This window comes from Epinephelus lanceolatus, chromosome 22, assembly GCF_041903045.1.
Source record: "Epinephelus lanceolatus isolate andai-2023 chromosome 22, ASM4190304v1, whole genome shotgun sequence".
Taxonomy (NCBI): Eukaryota; Metazoa; Chordata; class Actinopteri; order Perciformes; family Serranidae; genus Epinephelus; species Epinephelus lanceolatus.
In genome coordinates, this window is record NC_135755.1 from 16,178,976 (window position 1) to 16,198,735 (window position 19,760).

Below are 19,760 nucleotides of genomic sequence, written 5' to 3' on the forward strand. Positions count from 1 at the left end.
TCAATAGAGAGATCTGCATCAACAAAACCAGTAGAGTGGATGACAACATGAATAACTACATCAGTGTTTAAACAGTATTTGCTATTTTTATTTAATTATTGTGTGCAGCTCCGCTATGCAAATATCAGACATTATTCTGTACAGTTAAACTAATGGCAGGTCATTTAAAGAAAATGATTATGTGGGTCTTAAGCTTCTGTATTGTTAAAAGTATGGTTGACCATTTCTTGTATCAATAAACTTTTGTTCCAGTAGTTTGCTATCAGCAGTGTTTTTAGTTGTTCTTGCATGATTTCCTGTACATAAGCAGTTTATTTATTCTTCTATCTTCTCTCTGATTGTAGTGATCCAGTAAAATCAAGCTTTTGTTAGACGTATGTTTCTTTGATAGAAATCTAAAAACGTGCACATTTTTATGCAGATGACATGCTTTTATGTGTCAGCGGCTCTTCTCTTAATCAGGCCATGGAAAATCTACACACTGCTTTTGATACATTTCAGATCTCTCTCATTAAACATGAGCTTCTTTTAAATTCTGGTAATTTAAAACAAGTTTATGCTGTTCTCTAGGTCACAGGTTTCCAAGCTGGGAGTCCTGACACCCACTAAAGGTCACCAAAGCTTCACAGTGGGTTGAGCTAAATTGAGCTAAATTATGACAATATGTGACCTAAGGTGTTGACACAGATGTTTTTTCTGATGAAATCTTGCCACCAACACTTTTGAGCAACATTATTACATTGTGTTCCATTTTGATCTTACGGACTGCTTGTATTGTTTTTGACATAAGCCAACATACAAATTAGAGATGTCAGTTTAGGTTAATTTTGCTTACGATAGCACGACACCCATAACCTGGTAACTAACAGGTTACTCTTTAAGGGGAAAAAAACTCAATGTGAAATACAGGAGGCCTTTCCTTTTAGTCTGGTGCTTCATTGACTCATTGAGGTTTAGCACCTCATTTTAAAATGCTATCCATTTAGAGGTGGTGAAATTTTAATATTTTGTGATATAATGTTGCCCTTTCTTTTCTTTTGGTTTTGCTTAGAGACAGCTGGCTAGCCATGTTAACATGCAGAAACATAGTGCCCACTTCCCATCTTCAGATCTCCACTGGTTAGCTAACGTTAGCCTTATAGATGCATGGTTTGTCCTGGGTTGCCAGCTTTGGGTACTTATTGATTATCCATTATTGCTGTCTGACAAACAGAATACACCACTATGATAGATATTATACAATGCAAAATGTCCAGCAATTATTTCTAATAACTACTTAGTGCCATCCTAGTTTTGTCGCAGGGACCATTTGATGTTATCCATGCTGTCTTCATATCATCATGCCATCTGTGGCTGGGCACAAGTGTAAACAAGTCAAAGTATATGATCAAACCCAGTGTAGTGGTGTGAGTTTTACACATGAATGAATGTCTGAATATATCATTCCATATATTCGAGGTTCATTCAATATATTTGGACTTTCATTCCATATATTCAAGTTTTGTTCAATATATAACGGCATGCCATATATTTCATACATGCAATATATATAGCTAGGACCTTTTATTCATTAAAATCATAAAGAAATGAAATATACAATAAACTGTGAGCTGTGTGGTAAAGTCAAGACATTAATTTTAAAAAAAGGTTATAATGTGATGACAGTAGATAAAAGTTAAATCATTAAAAACTTAAATCCATGCATATGTTCTTAATGTTTGCTGCCATCTGCTGGTCATTTTTTAGTTTCTTTCTCAGTTACAAGTCATGCCCAGTGGAGTAAAGGCATAAAGACAAATAGTGCAGAAAGTGTGTTGCTGCAGGAAGCCAAAGAGGAATGTTCATGTTTTGAACCTTGTTATTTTGGTCAAACCTGCTTCGACCAAAATAACAACAACAGCAGTCGTCAGATTTTTCTCTTTTACTTGTGGCTTTTGTGGGAGTGCAGTTGTTTATTTCATGCAGTACAGTGCAGTACTTTTATAGGTAAGACTGTAATTGTAATTTGACAGGCACCTGTCAATAGCTCTGTACTGACTTATGTTATTCTATTTAGTGTTTCAGTTGTACAAACCAAAATCAAAAGCAAAAAAGAAGGAAGCTTCAGTAAATAAATTATGTGAAGCACTGGGCATCTTTCTTTGTGTTCATCTGTATGATGTAAGATCAAATTCATGTCCTCAAACAGACTACTGTTTAAGCCTTTAAATTACAATTTAAAGTAATCTGTCACCATCAAATAGTCTCCAACGTATCTGTCAATATCCAACACAAAAATAAAAATAATTATTTTTTATTTTGTGTGAATTTTGGCGCCTTCTGCATCCCAGTTAAAGTACTGGTCATCTGGATTTAGAAATCCCTAAAAGTCTGTACCTGGATCAGAGTGATCCTATCCAGTTTTTATTTCAACAACCGGGACAAAAGTGAGCTGGATCCATGGAAGAAGAAAAAGAAATTGGTTACCAAAACCGGATCATTTTCATCTTGATTTCACCTTCAATAACCAGGCCCTGGATCTTAAGTTATCAGAGGAGAAAAAAAGTGAGTACACATTAGCAGGCACTAGGCTTTAACAGCTTATGACAGACACTGATTTGTAATGTGAAACTGTTTTAATCAGCTAGTCTGTTTGTTTTGGAGAGGAGGAGACCTCTGTGGATAATTAGCTCCCGGTAAAAATCTCCTAAGCAATAGGAATTCTAATGGGAGAAGTCTCAGCTGGTTGCAATCTGCAATCTCCACCACTAGATGCCACTAAGTCCCCCTTAATCTTAGACACTGCTCCTACAAAATAACTTCTGGTTTCACAACGGTCAAGAACCCCGTTCTCCCGGGTGAAAGCCCTGGGTGTGTTGTATTCTTTGTTTTACTCCTCATTAATGTTGTTTTCCAGATTTTCACTCATAAGCATTTCTCTCAGTGAGACCTAACAGAGTGCAACACTTCACCGATGACTAGTGATGGCCAAATGAAGCCTCATGAACCAATTTCTTTATTTTCTGACCCCACCAGATGGCACTCTTGGTTTAAAGATAAAGGCTGAAGGACTTGCAATGCAGTGTGCTTTCAAACCTTTGTTAAACAGACAGCGCCATCCGGTGGATTCAGAAAATACAGACAGTGGTTCATGAGGCCTAATTTGGCCATCACTACTGAAACTCTACTAAGTGGGGAGTGAGTAGTTTAACTGTGAACAGCTACCCGTCATACTTACGATACTGCTCTTACTGAGGAGAAATGACTGGATCCACATGCTACATACAAAGGCACTGGTACATCAACACAGTGTACTGGTGTGAATCTGGATCAGGCGAGCTCAGCAACACATCACCGCAGAGTATAGGTTTTCATCACATTTCTTCTGTCATGCAATTTAACCTTCATTATTTAGCATAAATCAAACAACTAAGTTATATATATGTACAAACTGATTTGTCAGGCCAGTCATATTCATAATATTCTATATTTTACAGATGATATTATCCTGGTGAGCCCTGTCCATCCTGTGACTGAGGGAGATTCTGTCACTCCTGGCTGCAAATTCAAGACAAAAAAAATTACTGTCCAGTGTTGCTTTCAACAAAAATGGAAAACGAATTCAAAATAATAACAGAGAGGACCTGAATATCTCTGCAGTCTCAAAGTCAGACAAAGGCTTCTACAGCTGTAAATACTCAGGAAAAGTGTCACGACAGAGTTAGGATGTCAGTAAAATATGAGTATGATTGATACTTCCTGTCATTTTGATTTTTGTGTGCTACAACAGCCATAGCTTCGGCATATTTCCCCATTTAGTTTCTGTTTAAAAAAATCTGCACAGTTATGTAAAAGTAAAAGCCCTTTTCATGCATGTATTATTACGACCTCAGTCAACATTTTATTTCTGAAGTGTTTTTAATTCCTCTTTAGGCATGAAAACAATTATGAAGTTTATTTTTCACATGTCCACTTAGGTGAACAGCATGTGGTTCAGTTTTAAACTAAAAAAAAGCTCCTTCCTCATCACTCATCACTGTTGAAATGTATCATTTTTCTAATGACCATTTTCTGCAAAAAATATTGTCAAAATATTGTTTCTGTTTCTGTAAATTGCATTTTAATAACATAAATCCATTGATTTACAGCCAAAAAAGTCCCTGCAGTTGAAGTATTTTCAAGAGCAACAGAGCTGCAGTAACAGTATTAATTGAAGGTGTAATATAACCAGCAATGCATGATGTCCAGTTTAGTGGACAGATGATTAATTGTAATTTCCTCTCAACATGAAATCAGTACTCACTGCTTAGATGTTACTTGATGTTACTAGATTTTATTTACCTGCTAGGGGTCTCCTATTAAAGATGGATTGCCAAGATGTTCATGAGCTGCGCAACATTTCTTGCATTCTGTCGGCCATCTTGGTTGGAGAGATTTGTGTTGCACTGACATCGCCTGACCAGTGGGAGGCATTGTATGGCATGACACACTGGGATCCACCATAGCGACTTAAATGCAACTATAGTATCAAAACCCATGCATATACAAGAAAATGGCTTTTAGATAGCAGGTGCCTCACCTGGTAGTGGTGGTATTGTTGTGATTCTGTGAGTAAGTAAGCAAGACAGCTTTGAGAGGTCTGCCTCTGGTTACTGAAAAATATCTTCTATTTTGTACCCTGAAAGCAACAAGAAATAAGTTATTCAGTAGAACTGTGTGAAAAATGAAGCAACTGAATAGTGAGAAACAGCTAGGCAGTGGTGTGCGCTGCACTCACTAACTTTAAAACAAGGAATATAATGTCTCGATTTAGAGCAGCCTACACAATGATACAGCAACACACCAGGACAAAGTGACACACCAAGAATAAAATGTATTACATTTGCTGAAATTTATGAGAAGGCATTAATAAAAAAGAAGAATTTCTGATAGACAATGTTTCACAGCGTTTATAAAGTTTCCCCTAACTCAGCAACATGTTGCGCAATATTTTCTGTTTGCATCAATCTAAAATAAGAACCATAATAGACAGAGAATTCATTCTTTTAACAGCACAAAGCTAAGGCTTCTGTCTTCCCCGTCATCATGTCATCACCTCATCACCTCATGTTAACTTTACCTAACTGCAGCGCACACGTAGTATTTTTCCCTGGGAATTTCCCTGTAATGGCCGCCAGTAGATCACTGTTTGCATAATCCTGTATATATCAATCTAACATAAAATGCGCTCCAAGATTCTGGCTAGTTGGAAACTGCAGCAATTTTGGATGCTTTTAGATGGCTACTAAGGTGTCTGCCCATTAGATGTACATTAATGCTGATGATTTTTAGTATGCTGGCTGACTGTAGTGTTAGCTGCAGTCCACCCAGATTGCTGCTCTTGAATGTAAGAATTAATCCATTCTGACTGTGCTGTAGATCCAGTTGCTCTAAGATGTAAACAGGAATCCATGAGTCTGTCAAGATACAAGGGGTCATCTACAGGAAACATACAGTACAGGCCAAAAGTTTGGACACACCTTCTCATTCAATGCGTTTTCTTTATTTTCATGACTATTTACATTGTAGATTCTCACTGAAGGCATCAAAACTATGAATGAACACATGTGGAGTTATGTACTTAACAAAAAAAGGTGAAATAACTGAAAACATGTTTTATATTCTAGTTTCTTCAAAATAGCCACCCTTTGCTCTGATTACTGCTTTGCACACTCTTGGCATTCTCTCCATGAGCTTCAAGAGGTAGTCACCTGAAATGGTTTCCACTTCACAGGTGTGCCTTATCAGGGTTAATTAGTGGAATTTCTTGCTTTATCAATGGGGTTGGGACCATCAGTTGTGTTGTGCAGAAGTCAGGTTAATACACAGCCGACAGCCCTATTGGACAACTGTTAAAATTCATATTATGGCAAGAACCAATCAGCTAACTAAAGAAAACGAGTGGCCATCATTACTTTAAGAAATGAAGGTCAGTCAGTCCGAAAAATTGCAAAAACTTTAAATGTGTCCCCAAGTGGAGTCGCAAAAACCATCAAGCGCTACAACGAAACTGGCACACATGAGGACCGACCCAGGAAAGGAAGACCAAGAGTCACCTCTGCTTCTGAGGATAAGTTCATCCGAGTCACCAGCCTCAGAAATCGCAAGTTAACAGCAGCTCAGATCAGAGACCAGATGAATGCCACACAGAGTTCTAGCAGCAGACCCATCTCTAGAACAACTGTTAAGAGGAGACTGCGCCAATCAGGCCTTCATGGTCAAATAGCTGCTAGGAAACCACTGCTAAGGAGAGGCAACAAGCAGAAGAGATTTGTTTGGGCCAAGAAACACAAGGAATGGACATTAGACCAGTGGAAATCTGTGCTTTGGTCAGATGAGTCCAAATTTGAGATCTTTGGTTCCAACCGCCGTGTCTTTGTGAGACACAGAAAAGGTGAACGGATGGATTCCACATGCCTGGTTCCCACTGTGAAGCATGGAGGAGGAGGTGTGATGGTGTGGGGGTGTTTTGCTGGTGACACTGTTGGGGATTTATTCAAAATTGAAGGCACACTGAACCAGCATGGCTACCACAGCATCCTGCAGCGACATGCCATCCCATCCGGTTTGCGTTTAGTTGGACGATCATTTATTTTTCAACAGGACAATGACCCCAAACACACCTCCAGGCTGTGTAAGGGCTATTTGACCAAGAAGGAGAGTGATGGAGTGCTGCGGCAGATGACCTGGCCTCCACAGTCACCGGACCTGAACCCAATCCAGATGGTTTGGGGTGAGCTGGACCGCAGAGTGAAGGCAAAGGGGCCAACAAGTGCTAAACACCTCTGGGAACTCCTTCAAGACTGTTGGAAAACCATTTCAGGTGACTACCTCTTGAAGCTCATGGAGAGAATGCCAAGAGTGTGCAAAGCAGTAATCAGAGCAAAGGGTGGCTATTTTGAAGAAACTAGAATATAAAACATGTTTTCAGTTATTTCACCTTTTTTTGTTAAGTACATAACTCCACATGTGTTCATTCATAGTTTTGATGCCTTCAGTGAGAATCTACAATGTAAATAGTCATGAAAATAAAGAAAACGCATTGAATGAGAAGGTGTGTCCAAACTTTTGGCCTGTACTGTATATATATGGTAACCGTATGGCACATACACTGCCTGGCCAAAAAAAAAGTCACCACCAAAAAAAAAGGTCATACACTCTAATATTTTGTTGGACCGCCTTTAGCTTTGATTACGGCACGCATTCGCTGTGGCATTGTTTCGATAAGTTTCTGCAATGTCACAAGATTTATTTCCATCCAGTGTTGCATTCATTTTTCACCAAGATCTTGCATTGATGATGGTAGAGTCTGACCGCTGCGCAAAGCCTTCTCCAGCACATCCCAAAGATTCTCAATGGGGTTAAGGTCTGGACTCTGTGGTGGCCAATCCATGTGTGAAAATGATGTCTCATGCTCCCTGAACCAGTCTTTCACAATTTGAGCCCGATGAATCCTGGCATTGTCATCTTGGAATATGCCCGTGCCATCAGGGAAGAAAAAATCCATTGATGGAATAACCTGGTCATTCAGTATATTCAGGTAGTCAGCTGACCTCATTCTTTGAGCACATACTGTTGCTGAACCTAGACCTGACCAACTGCAGCAACCCCAGATCATAACACTGCCTCCACAGGCTTGTACAGTCGGCACTAGGCATGATGGGTGCATCACTTCATCTGCCTCTCTTCTTACCCTGATGTGCCCATCACTCTGGAACAGGGTAAATCTGGACTCATCAGACCACATGACCTTCTTCCATTGCTCCAGAGTCCAATCTTTATGCTCCCTAGCAAATTGAAGCCTTTTTTTCCGGTTAGCCTCACTGATTAGTGGTTTTCTTAAGGCTACACAGCTGTTCAGTCCCAATCCCTTGAGTTCCCTTCGCATTGTGCGTGTGGAAATGCTCTTACTTTCACTATTAAACATAGCCCTGAGTTCTACTGTTGTTTTTCTTCGATTTGACCTCACCAAACGTTTAAGTGATCGCCGATCACGATCATTGAGGATTTTTTTCCGGCCACATTTCTTCCTCGAAGACGATGGGTCCCCACTATCCTTCCAGTTTTTAATAATGCGTTGGACAGTTCTTAACCCAATTTTAGTAGTTTCTGCAATCTCCTTAGATGTTTTCTCTGCTTGATGCATGCCAATGATTTGACCCTTCTCAAACAGACTAACATCTTTTCCACGACCACGGGATGTGTCTTTCGACATGGTTGTTTAGGAAATGAGAAGCAACTCATTGCACCAGTTGGGGTTAAATAACTTGTTGCCAGCTGAAAGATAATCGCCCATGCAGTAATTATCCAATAGGAGGCTCGTACCTATTTGCTTAGTTAAATCCAGGTGGCGACTTTTTTTTTGGCCAGGCAGTGTACGTCATAAATGGTTGAAACGTTAACTGCGCTGCTTCCCGTAGGGAACCTCTTGAGGGGTTCTTACTTTCTTCTGTATAAATTCACAAGTGGTAAACTGTGAAGAGGGGCCCGACTTGAAGGCGCCGCTGTCAGTTTTGTTATTATTAGTTTATAAATATATATATATATATATGTATGTTTATGTTTATAGAGCTTGTATCAGCGGAGTCTTTCCTTCACCATCATCTCACCATCTTTTGTTATGGGAATAAGAAAGGCCTGATAAACTACACTACCTACTATTTTACAAAAATCCAGGACACATTTAAAAAATGGTCCCGACATTGTTCACCACTGCTTAAAGAAAACCAGGTCCTGCATGATAAAAGTTAAACTGGGAAGAAAAGTAGTAGTAGCTACTACTGTTGTACCAGAGTCTCTTTAAGTAAATGGGGGAGATTACCACTTATAAATATACAAACACCTTCCTCAATGTAGCCTCACTAGAATTAATCAGAAAAGAGCACAAAAGTCTCACAGACAAAGGGTACAAAAAGTGAAAGGGTGAGATCTTTTCTGCTTTGTTTTAGATAAATTACACTCTGCTCAAATGTCACAGAGGAATTCTGATGGCATGACATGGAGCAGTAATGATTACTGTCTTTTCCACAGATACATGTTGTCACAGGTTGGTACAACACTCTCTGGTCTCATCTGAAACAAAACATAATTATTATTATTATTATTATTATTATTTACTTTTACTAGTTTTTACATATTAATACTTGAATACAATTTCTTGCTTCGTGTTTCAAGCTCATCCAGTCGCAGAGAACCAATCAGAGCTCTGCTACAGTCCGAACTGTCAACCTAGGTGGAAATCAAGAGCAGCTATACTCCTCTCCTCACCATGGTCAGCTCACACTCTTCTTTATTCATATCCAGTTATTATTTTGATCATACTAATTAGGGCTGCCCCCGACTAAGAATTTTCCTAGTCGACCAACAGTCATCATTTAGGGTTATTAGTCAACGAATTGCCTGCATGTTTACAATATTAATTTAATTATTAAATCCAATATTTTGAGCAGAGCAACACAACCTTCATTAATATAGGCCTATATTTTATCTACAAGTGCACGTCACACACTGAGCGAGCCACCTGTTAATGACGCTGTGGGCTAATGGGCATGTAGCTACTTCCATGTTTCAGATGATGCGTCATGTTTGTAGTCGACCAGTGAAGATGAGTTTACATATCACCTTGGATTCGTCCTTCACCTTCTCAAAATAATCCCACACTTTGGATTTCCTGCCCGACATGTTGTTAACTAGCCTGTGGAATAACCGCAGGTACCAGCCCTGGAAATTAACGTGACTCCTGTCTGACTGCTGAGTGTGGCCACTTCCTGTGTCTGTCCTTTCAAATTAAATTCCCACATGGTCCAGTCATATAGGTATTGATTTATTTTGACAAGACACAGCTCCTAATAGAGTTAAATATAAATAACTTCCAGGGTAACTGAAGAAAGGACACATACTCTGACTTAATGACAGCTACAGAGGAACGGAGTCACAACTTGTTTTTCGTCATGCTGGCAAATCTGAATGGATTACAGTCTCCTCTGGTGCTCATGGTTTTGGTATAATGAAATGAACCTAGCAAATGATATATAGCATATCCTTATTGACAAAAGTTTCAACATTTATGTTTGTATGTGCGATCTACCATTAGCTCACGTGGGTAGTCAACAATCCAGTTTTATACATCCAAAAAACATACATAAAAATGAACTGCTTGGCAACCGGACCAGGCCTCTAATTGAGACCGGCCTGTATTTGTCAAAATGTGTAGCGACACCAGGGTAGTAAAAAAGACTAGGTGTTTAATTCGGGCTAGGCTTTTAATTGAAGTTTTATGGTATTTTTTATTTTTTCATAGAACAAAACCTACAAATCTCTTAAGCTTTTGTTACCAGAGACCAAATTTCAGGCATCTAACCAAAAAGCCATTCAAAAATTCCATTGACTTCAAGAAGAGGGAACCAGGAGTGCTAAAATGCTAATTTCTGGATGTGAATGACATATATATATATATATATATATATATATATATATATATATATATATATAAATAAAACATCTGTCTCAGCATGTAGTTTCTTGAAATTATATAATACTTCCTCAAAGTTTTCCCTTAATGTTAAAACAGTTATGACCATCCTCTTCCTCATTTTTTTTATAAACCAACACCACCAGAGATAGTTGCAGTCAAAACCACAGTGACAGCAGGTTTTATTGCTAAGTTTATAATAATATGAATAATCTGTTGCTGTGTGCAGAACGTTCTGGTGTTAATGGGGTGATGTCATTGTCTGAATGTGTATGCAGCAACACATTTTGTAGGTGAGAAAAGGAAGTGAAGGAGAGTTTAAAGAGCCAATGTGTAATATTTGGCATGGTTTATTGTCAAATCTGAACCTGAATCTGAATATTCTACCCATTAATATGTTTATATAAGTGTATAATCGCTATAAAATAAAATTCGTTTGGTTTTCGTAGCCTTATAATTATGCTTTTATATATATATATATATGTATATATATATATATATATATATAGCAAGGGCCTTGCTTTAGAGAGGTCGCCATCTTGCGCTGCCATGTACGTAAGGCAGCCCGAGCGGACAATCCAGCCAGCCAGAGAATGCGTTTCACGTGTATAAATAAACCAACGAAGACAGCGGAAGGAAGGAAGAAGGAGGAGGAAACAGCTGAGAGTGTTAGTAGTTCGTCAATAGAGAGTAGTGAAAAGTTTTTTTAGTTATAAAGTTTGCAAATGGACCACACTTACCACGCAACAGGAGAGGAAAAGAAGACGCAACTTCACTCCTTGTGATGCACTCTCTGCGGCGCTTTTCCTCCTGATGATACATCTCCCCAACGATGGTAGCACCGAATCCCATTCTGTGCAGCAAAATGGGAGCGGAGGATTCAGCCTCTCTTCTCGCCCGCTCAGCATCCAACACATGGAGTTCCTCATCTGTATGATCCGGCTCAAACAGGTATGGCTCTGGGTCTGTGTCCGCTACAAGAAACTCTTCAAAATTGCGTTCAAAGTCGTCCATTGCAGCTACTATAGTCCGGAGATATTGCTAGGCTAAATAAACAGCTGAGCTCTGTTTACAGGCTACACTGTCAGTCAGTGTGCGGGCCGGAGATTGGTGGAGCAGAGAGGGGAGGGGGGTCCCCGCTAGGACGGTAAGTGAATATGTGTGTATGAAGTGTGTGTGTTACGCTAGAAGAGTCAGAGTTTGGGACGGAGTCTTTTACCCCCTGGAGTGTTATCGGAGTTTTTGGAGTGCTCAAATAAACTGGCCTTTTCCCCGAACGCTCCTCTGGTCTCCTGCTCGTGAGGGATTCATTACAATATCGTAACATGGTTTAGATTTCTAAATAAACATTCACCTCATCGCTAGATAGACCTACTCCTGAAAAACTCATGTCTGTGCAAGGCTTTTTGTCCCTACGAGGCCACCGTCATTTACCCGACGGGAGGGGTGAGCGAGTGAGCCCTGCAATCTAGAATTTGACCACTGATGTCACTGTTTTCAACCCATTTTACACACTAGCCCTTTAATGTTCTCACAATGACAGGTGGTGCCTTGGCCTGCTTTTTCTCTGGTTCTAGTTGGAGCAAGAAATAACATTTTAAAAAAGCAACATTTGCTGTTTATTTTATGATGTTTATGACAAAATGCAAGAACAAATATCTCATTTCTGGACAGAGCGCATGCTCAGTTATGCATAGGAGTCAGCAACACTTCCTGTGTGTGTAGTCGTGACCAGTTTCATCTTATCAATGCATCACAGACTGTAAAAACATTCCTACGTTGTTTTCACAATCATGTCATTTTATTTTTACATGCAGCCCTTGTTTTAATATCCTTCTCTGAGCTTTACTGTGACAACTATGTAATCTAAGCTGTTGAGTGCCCTATGGTTTTTGTTTATTTATTTCTTAACTGTCATTAAAAAAAAATCTGCCAAAATATGAAATCTATAAAAGTACTTTTTTTAGACCAAAAACTCTGATAATACTGTAAATAGGGATTATTTCACTATAGTTCAGTTTATCATTAAGCACCATTATTGCTCTCAGAGTAATTGGACCACACATGGATATATTTTATTATAGATCTGCTGCCATAGAAATTGGACAAACAGGGGAGAAGTCACAAATGTCACATGGCCCACAAACTGACAGGAAGCAATCCACAAATGTGCAAAAACCAGTCTCACATGTAAAAATGCATAAATATGACTTCATGTGTATTTACTGTGGTGAAACTGTTCACATTCGTAAAACCTGTAACATTTTTCTGTGAAATTAAAGTACATGTCCACAGAGTAAGTTCTATGTATTTGCAAATCAATCGTTATTTTTGTGGATGTGACTTTACTCAAAACAAATATGAAAAGACATGTTTGTGGATAGTGAAATATTTGTGGATCATGGCACACATTTGTAGATTGTCTTGTGTGGGTCACAACAAATAAAGTCCAACAAAAACTAACATTAAAATATGCCGTGGTCAAACCAGTCTGGTTGGGTGAGCTTCCTGTAAAAGGGAAGGAAGTACAGAATGCAATGACTCAGAAGAAGTGAGAGAAAACTTCCTGTCCAGTATTAATATTTAATGCATCTTCTGTCATCCCACAGTTTCTGATCTTTCATCATATGATTCACATGTTCTGAGCTTTTTCTTTACACAGCGTAGAAGCATTTCTCAGAGGCAGAGTAACAGTCGTGAGTGTGAAGATGGGGCACACCCTGTTCTGTGTGCTGGGGGTTTTCTGTGAGTACATCAGTGACTTTGAAAGAATTTGCCATTAATGAAAGAAATGTCCGAGGTTATTATAATTGATCTTTTCTGTAAGTTTGATCATGTCTGATGAAGTTCCAATTTTTATCTCAGCACTGAATTTACTCCTCTACTGTGGACATGCTCAAGGTAGTTATACTTCTTCTTGTTTATATATTCACTCGAGACAAATATTCAACAACTGCATCACTTTTCACCATTTTCTGTGTGTTCTGTTTCGGCAGTGTTTAATTAATACAATAAAGAAAACACAATGCTTATGTTGGTTTTATAGATGCTGTGCTGACCATTGAACCAAACTGGTCCACTTTATTTACCGGAGAGTCTGTTACCTTCATATGTGACATGAGGATGGGAAAACACACCGACTGGTATTACGTAATCTACAGGAATGGTCGAGAATTTCTCCCCTTCGGCTCAGTTAAGAGATATACATCACAATCTCTGTCTACAGACGACAGTGGTGAATACCAGTGCATTGGTGATCACAAGCGCTCAGCACATTCTAGAAAACAAAGTAATAAAGTCTCTCTAACTGTATCAGGTAAGTGATAAGTTTTACTACCATGACCAAGTTCACTTTAAGCATTTATGTATATATGATCACCCTGCTTGGGAAGGTAGTAATATATCATGTATAATGAAGTTGTTTTTTAATAGTGTAAAAGCTAGTTAGAGATTAAGGAAGTATGACCAGCTTCACTGATGCTTTATAGATGCAATATTGTATTTCTGTATCATGACTATAAAAGTAAGACTTAACCAACAACCATCTGATATTTATCCCTTGTGAAAATGAATAAGGATCTTTTGGCCCTTGACCCCTTAATGCTATCCTACATTTGGAATGGGAAGCACCCCCCGTCACGTGGTGTTCCAGCAGAGACCCAAGCAGGTGGGGGAGAATGGCTCTCCCCAATTTTCAATACTATTACTGGGCAGTGAATATCTGTTGTATGATATATTGGATGTACTTTCACCATGAACCCTTGTGTCCAGCTTGGGTAGTCATGGAGGTCTGTACCAGTAGTCCAGTCTCTTTACCTGCCCTTTTAGGTGCTGTGCTTCCACTTACCTCTGATACTTCTATCAGCAACCCTGTCGTTAAGCATTCCCTTCAAATCTGGACTCATTTCAGGAGACATTTTGGAATGAGGGCCTTCTCACTCCAAAGTCCTATTACAGCTAATCATCTATTTGTTCCCTCATTGGCTGATGCCGCATTTAAGATTTGGCACACAAAAGACTTGAGATGCTTTGGTGATCTCTTTTTTTGAAAATCACTGTTTCTTTTTCCCAATTGTCAGAAACCTTTGGTATAGTAGAAAATGCACTCTTTTAGATTCTTGCAAGTCAAGCATTATGTACAACATTTAGTATCACAATTTTCTCATGAACCTCCAGTCAATCCTATTGGTGTATTTCTCTCTATCAACCCCATTTCAAAAGGCATCATGTCTCATCTTCACAATCTTATTTCAAAACTGCTTTGCCCCTCGATGGCAGCTTTAGGAGCTGCTTGGGAACAGGACCTAGGCTCTCGTGATGGCCAAATGAGGCCTCATGAACCACTGTCTTTATTTTCTGAAGCCACCAGATGGCGCTGTCTGTTCAACAAAGGTTTGAAAGCACACCTCATTGCAAGTCCTTCAGCCTTTATCTTTAAACCAAGAGCGCCATCTGGCGGGGTCAGAAAATAAAGAAAGTGGTTCATGAGGCTTCATTTGGCCATCACTGCTAGGCTCTCACTGATCTTAATCGTATACATTCCTTTTTGATGTGCACTTGTCATATACTCTTGCAGTTTAAAGTAATTCACTGTATTCACATATCTAAAGCCAAATTGGCATGAATATAGCCAGATGTGGACCCTACATGTGATGATAATTTTATTTTATTTTTTTTAGTTTATTTACTTCATTTATCTATTTTCCTTTCCTAGTATCAGATATCGCTCCTGTATTGACGATTTTTTATTTCATGTCTGAGAATAGAATATCTCAGTTATGGTCAATTTTGGTTGTCTTTAGGTCTGATGTTAACGTGAGAGAATAGATATGTTGGGATTTGGGTGAATGTTGTTTGAAGGGAAAAAAGGGAAACAAATTCTTTCCTTGTACAGTGTCACTGTACTTTTTTGTCCATCATTGATAAGTAACAAAAAGACCTGTGAAAGAAAACGAAGCAAATGAATAAGGGACAATACATGTGAGAAATAAACCCATCTTACAGGGGAAGTGTACTTTTTCAACACTTAACAAATCTGCCATTGTTTCTTACAGTAACAGAGATGTCAGCAGCTTCTTCCGTCTCCAACTTACTGTTGAATTCTAATGTTACAAACATAAATCACTGATTCGTTGATACGTTTCTTCAAATGACTGATATGTTCATTTGTTGAGATGATTTAATAAAACCTACTGACCCGTGTTCCACAGACAAAGATGTGATCCTGGAAAGTCCTGCATCCACTGTGTTTGAAGGAGAATCAGTGACCCTGCGCTGTCGACATCGTAATCAGACAAAGGAGAAGAATGCTGTTTTCTACAAAGACGGATCACCTACTGAAAGAGACACAAACCATCAGTCAGCGATGTCTTCAGAAAACACAGTTCAAGTCATTTCAGATGGGAGCTCTTACATGTGTAAATTTGAGGACGAAGAATCTGAACCAGTAAAACTCAAAATGGAACGTAAGTAGTTTTCATACTAGAGTCTCAAAATTTAAGGGCATTTTGTGATAAAGAGCAGCAGGCATGTACTTTAGCATTTCCAGAGTGAAGTGGAGTGATGATTTCTCTGCATTATCTTAGACACAGTGGACACTTAACAAAGGGAAAAAGAGAAAGCTGTGTTTAAATTGTTGTTCATTCTTAGAAGTGTGTTTGTGCTCAATTTAATCCATGTTAGGTTAATTTAAGCAACAACTTTAGTGGTTAATAAATGTTTAACAGAAGCATTGTTGCAACTGATTTCCATCAGTTTATGATACTTTAATAATATATACTGATTTAAAAAGGTGATCAGAATAATTTGATATCATTTTCTACAGTAAGTTGTAGCACCACCAAGAATGCTGGATGAGATTATATTATTCATTTTAATTATCTTTCAAACTGGGTTCGGTGCAATGTGGACTGGGCAGCAGACCAAGGTGGGGGCCTTGGCGGTCCAATCCTCAGTTACAGAAGTTGGCTCTTGGGACATGGAATGTCACCTCTCTGGCGGGGAAGGAGCCGGAGCTTGTGGAAGAGGTTGAGCACTACCGGCTAGATATAGTTGGCCTCACCTCGACACATAGTTCTGGCTCTGGAACCCTAGTCCTTGAGAGGGGTTGGACTCTCTCCTTTGCTGGAGTTGCTCCGAGTGAGAGGCGGAGGGCCGGGATGGGCTTTCTGATAGCCCCCAGACTCTCTGCCTGTACGTTGGGGTTTACCCCGGTAGACGAAAGGGTTGCTTCCCTGCGCCTTCGGGTCGGGGAATGGGTCCTGACTGTTGTCTGTGCTTATGCGCCGAACAACAGTTCAGAGTACCAACCCTTTTTGGAGTCCCTGGGACGGGTGCTGGACCGTGCCCCGACTGGGGACTCCATTGTTCTGCTGGGGGACTTCAACACTCACGTGTGCAATGACAGCGGGACCTGGAGGGGCGTGATCGGGAGGAACAGCCTGCCCGATCTGAACCCGAGTGGTGTTCAGTTATTGGACTTCTGTGCGGGTCGCAGTTTGGCCATAACTAACACCATGTTCAAACATAAGGATGTCCACCGGTGCACGTGGCACCAGGACAGCCTAGGTCACAGGTCAATGATCGACTTTGTAGTCGTATCATTTGACCTGCGGCCATATGTTCTGGACACTCGGGTGAAGAGAGGAGCAGAGCTGTCAACTGATCACCACCTGGTGGTGAGTTGGATCAGATGGTGGGGGAAGACGCCGCGCAGACCTGGCAGGCCCAAACAAACAGTGAGGGTCTGCTGGGAACGCCTGGCGAAAGAACCTGTCCAGATGATCTTCAACTCCCACCTCCGGGAGAGCTTCGACTGCGTCCCGAGGGCAGAGGGGGACATTGAGTCCGAATGGGCCTTGTTCCGCTCTGCCATTGTCGAGGCGGCGGTTGCGAGCTGTGGCCGCAAGGCCACTGGGGCCAGTCGCGGTGGTAATCCCCGAACCCACTGAAGAAGGAGGCCTACAGGGCATGGTTGGTCTGTGGGTCTCCAGAAGCAGCTGATGGGTACCGGTGGGCCAAGCGGAGCGCAGCGGCGGCAGTCGTGGAGGCAAAAACTTGGGCGTGGGAGGAGTTCGGTGAGGCCATGGAGGAAGACTATCAATCGGCTCCAAAGAGATTCTGGCAAACCGTCCGGCGCCTCAGGGGGGGAAGGCGGCAACTTGCTCACACTGTTTACAGTGGGGGCGGGGAGCTGCTGACGTCAACTGGGGACATTGTCGGGTGGTGGAAGGAATACTTTGAGGAGCTCCTCAATCCCACCAACACATATTCCAGTGAGGAAACAGAGACGGCGGTCTCGGGGGCGGGTCGTCCAATTTCTGGGGCAGAATTTGCTGAGGTAGTGAAACAACTCCGAGGCGGCGGAGCCCTGGGGGTGGATGAGATTCGTCCTGGGTATCTCAAGGCTCTGGATGTTGTATGGCTGTCCTGGCTGACACGCCTCTGCAACATTGCGTGGACATCGGGGCCAGTGCCTCTGGAGTGGCAGACCGGGGTGGTGGTCCCCATTTTCAAGAAAGGGGACCAGAGGGTGTGTTCCAACTACAGGGGGATCACACTCCTCAGCCTACCCGGTAAGGTCTACTCCAGGGTGCTGGAGAAGAGGGTCCGGTCGATAGTTGAACCTCAGATTGAGGAAGAGCAATGTGGTTTTCGTCCCGGACGCGGAACCGTGGACCAGCTCTTTACCCTCGCCAGGGTGCCGGAGGGGGCATGGGAGTTTGCCCAACCAGTCCACATGTGTTTTGTGTATTTGGAGAAGGCTTACGACCGTGTCCCCAAGGGCATCCTGTGGGGGGTGCTCCGGGAGTATGGGGTTGGTGGCCCCTTGCTAAGGGCCATCCAGTCCCTGTACCGTAGGAGCATGAGTCTGGTTCGCGTGGCTGGCAGTAAGTCGGACCTGTTCCCGGTGAGGGTTGGACTCTGCCAGGGCTGCCCTTTGTCACCGGTTCTGTTCATAACTTTTATGGACAGAATTTCTAGGCGCAGTCGAGTGGTGGAGGGTGTCAGGTTCGGTGATGGGAGGATCTCGTCCCTGCTTTTTGCGGATGATGTGGTCCTCCTAGCTCCATCGAACAGTGACCTCCAGCTCTCGCTGGGGCGGTTCGCAGCCGAGTGGGAAGTGGCTGGGATGAAAATCAGCATCTACAAGTCTGAGGCCATGGTCCTCAGCCGGAAAAGGGTGGATTGCCCACTCCAGGTCAGGGGGGAGGTCCTTCCTCAGGTGGAGGAGTTTAAGTATCTCGGGATCTTGTTCACGAGTGAGGGTAGGATGGAGCGGGAGATTGACAGGCGGATTAGGGCGGCGTCAGCAGTGACGCAGGCGCTTAACCGGTCCGCTGTGGTGAAGAGCGAGGTTAGCCAGAAAGCGAAGCTCTCGATTTACCAGTCGATCTACGTTCCAAACCTCACCTATGGTTCACGAGCTTTGAGTAGTGACCGAAAGAATGAGATCGCGAGTACAAGCGGCCGAAATGAGTTTCCTCCGCAGGGTGGCTGGGCTCAGCCTTAGGGATAGTGTGAGGAGCTCAGACATCCGGGAGGGACTCAGAGTAGAGCCGCTGCTCCCCCACATCGAGAGGAGCCAGTTGAGGTGGTTCGGGCATCTGGTAAGGATGCCTTCCGGACGCCTCCCTTGGGAGGTGTTTTGGGCGTGTCCAACCGGGAGGAGACCTCGGGGCCGCCCCAAAACACGCTGGAGGGACTACATCACCCGGCTGGCCTGGGAACGCCTTGGGGTTCCTGCGGAAGAGCTGACAGAAGTGGCTGGGGAGAGGACTGTCTGGGCTTCTTTGCTGAGGATGCTGCCCCCGCGACCCGGACCCGGATAAGCGGAGGACGACGAGTACGAGTACGAGTACGAGTATCTCTCAAACTGGACTGATTCACAGGGAAATAATGACCACTTTTATGTCTTTGTCTAAATTAAACAGCACAACCAAAGGGCAGACTGAGCAGATACTTTCCATCAGGGGGCAGTGTGACGCTGACCTGCTCTGTGAGCCCATCATCATCATCATCATCATCATCTGGTTGGAAATACTTCTGGTACAGAGGCAATAAAACCTCTGAACCTCTGACCACAAAAGATGATGTCTTTCTCTCAAATGAAACAATCAGTGTCTCACAGGGAGGACTCTACTGGTGCAGAGGAGGAAGAGGAGTTCCACTTTACTACACAGAGTACAGTGATTCAATCGGTAATATGATATGGAATATAAAATGCAAAAAATGATACACTGTGTATTTTTGGTTAATGATTACACTAAAA

The 19,760-nt window shown here is 41.8% G+C and overlaps 2 protein-coding genes across 5 annotated transcripts in view; one reads left to right on the forward strand and one right to left on the reverse strand.

Moving 5' to 3' along the window:
• Window positions 1-19,760, reverse strand: part of LOC117246287 (Fc receptor-like protein 5) — a 120,200-nt gene that overhangs the window by 62,378 nt on the left and 38,062 nt on the right. The window lies entirely within an intron of this gene.
• Window positions 1-19,760, forward strand: part of LOC117245684 (uncharacterized) — a 45,709-nt gene that overhangs the window by 14,017 nt on the left and 11,932 nt on the right. Inside the window, exons 19-23 of the mRNA XM_078164703.1 lie at window positions 13,136-13,234; window positions 13,355-13,390; window positions 13,536-13,805; window positions 15,700-15,954; window positions 19,423-19,689. Of these exons, the coding sequence (XP_078020829.1) occupies window positions 13,136-13,234; window positions 13,355-13,390; window positions 13,536-13,805; window positions 15,700-15,954; window positions 19,423-19,689 (927 nt within the window). The remainder of the gene's footprint in view (window positions 1-13,135; window positions 13,235-13,354; window positions 13,391-13,535; window positions 13,806-15,699; window positions 15,955-19,422; window positions 19,690-19,760) is intronic.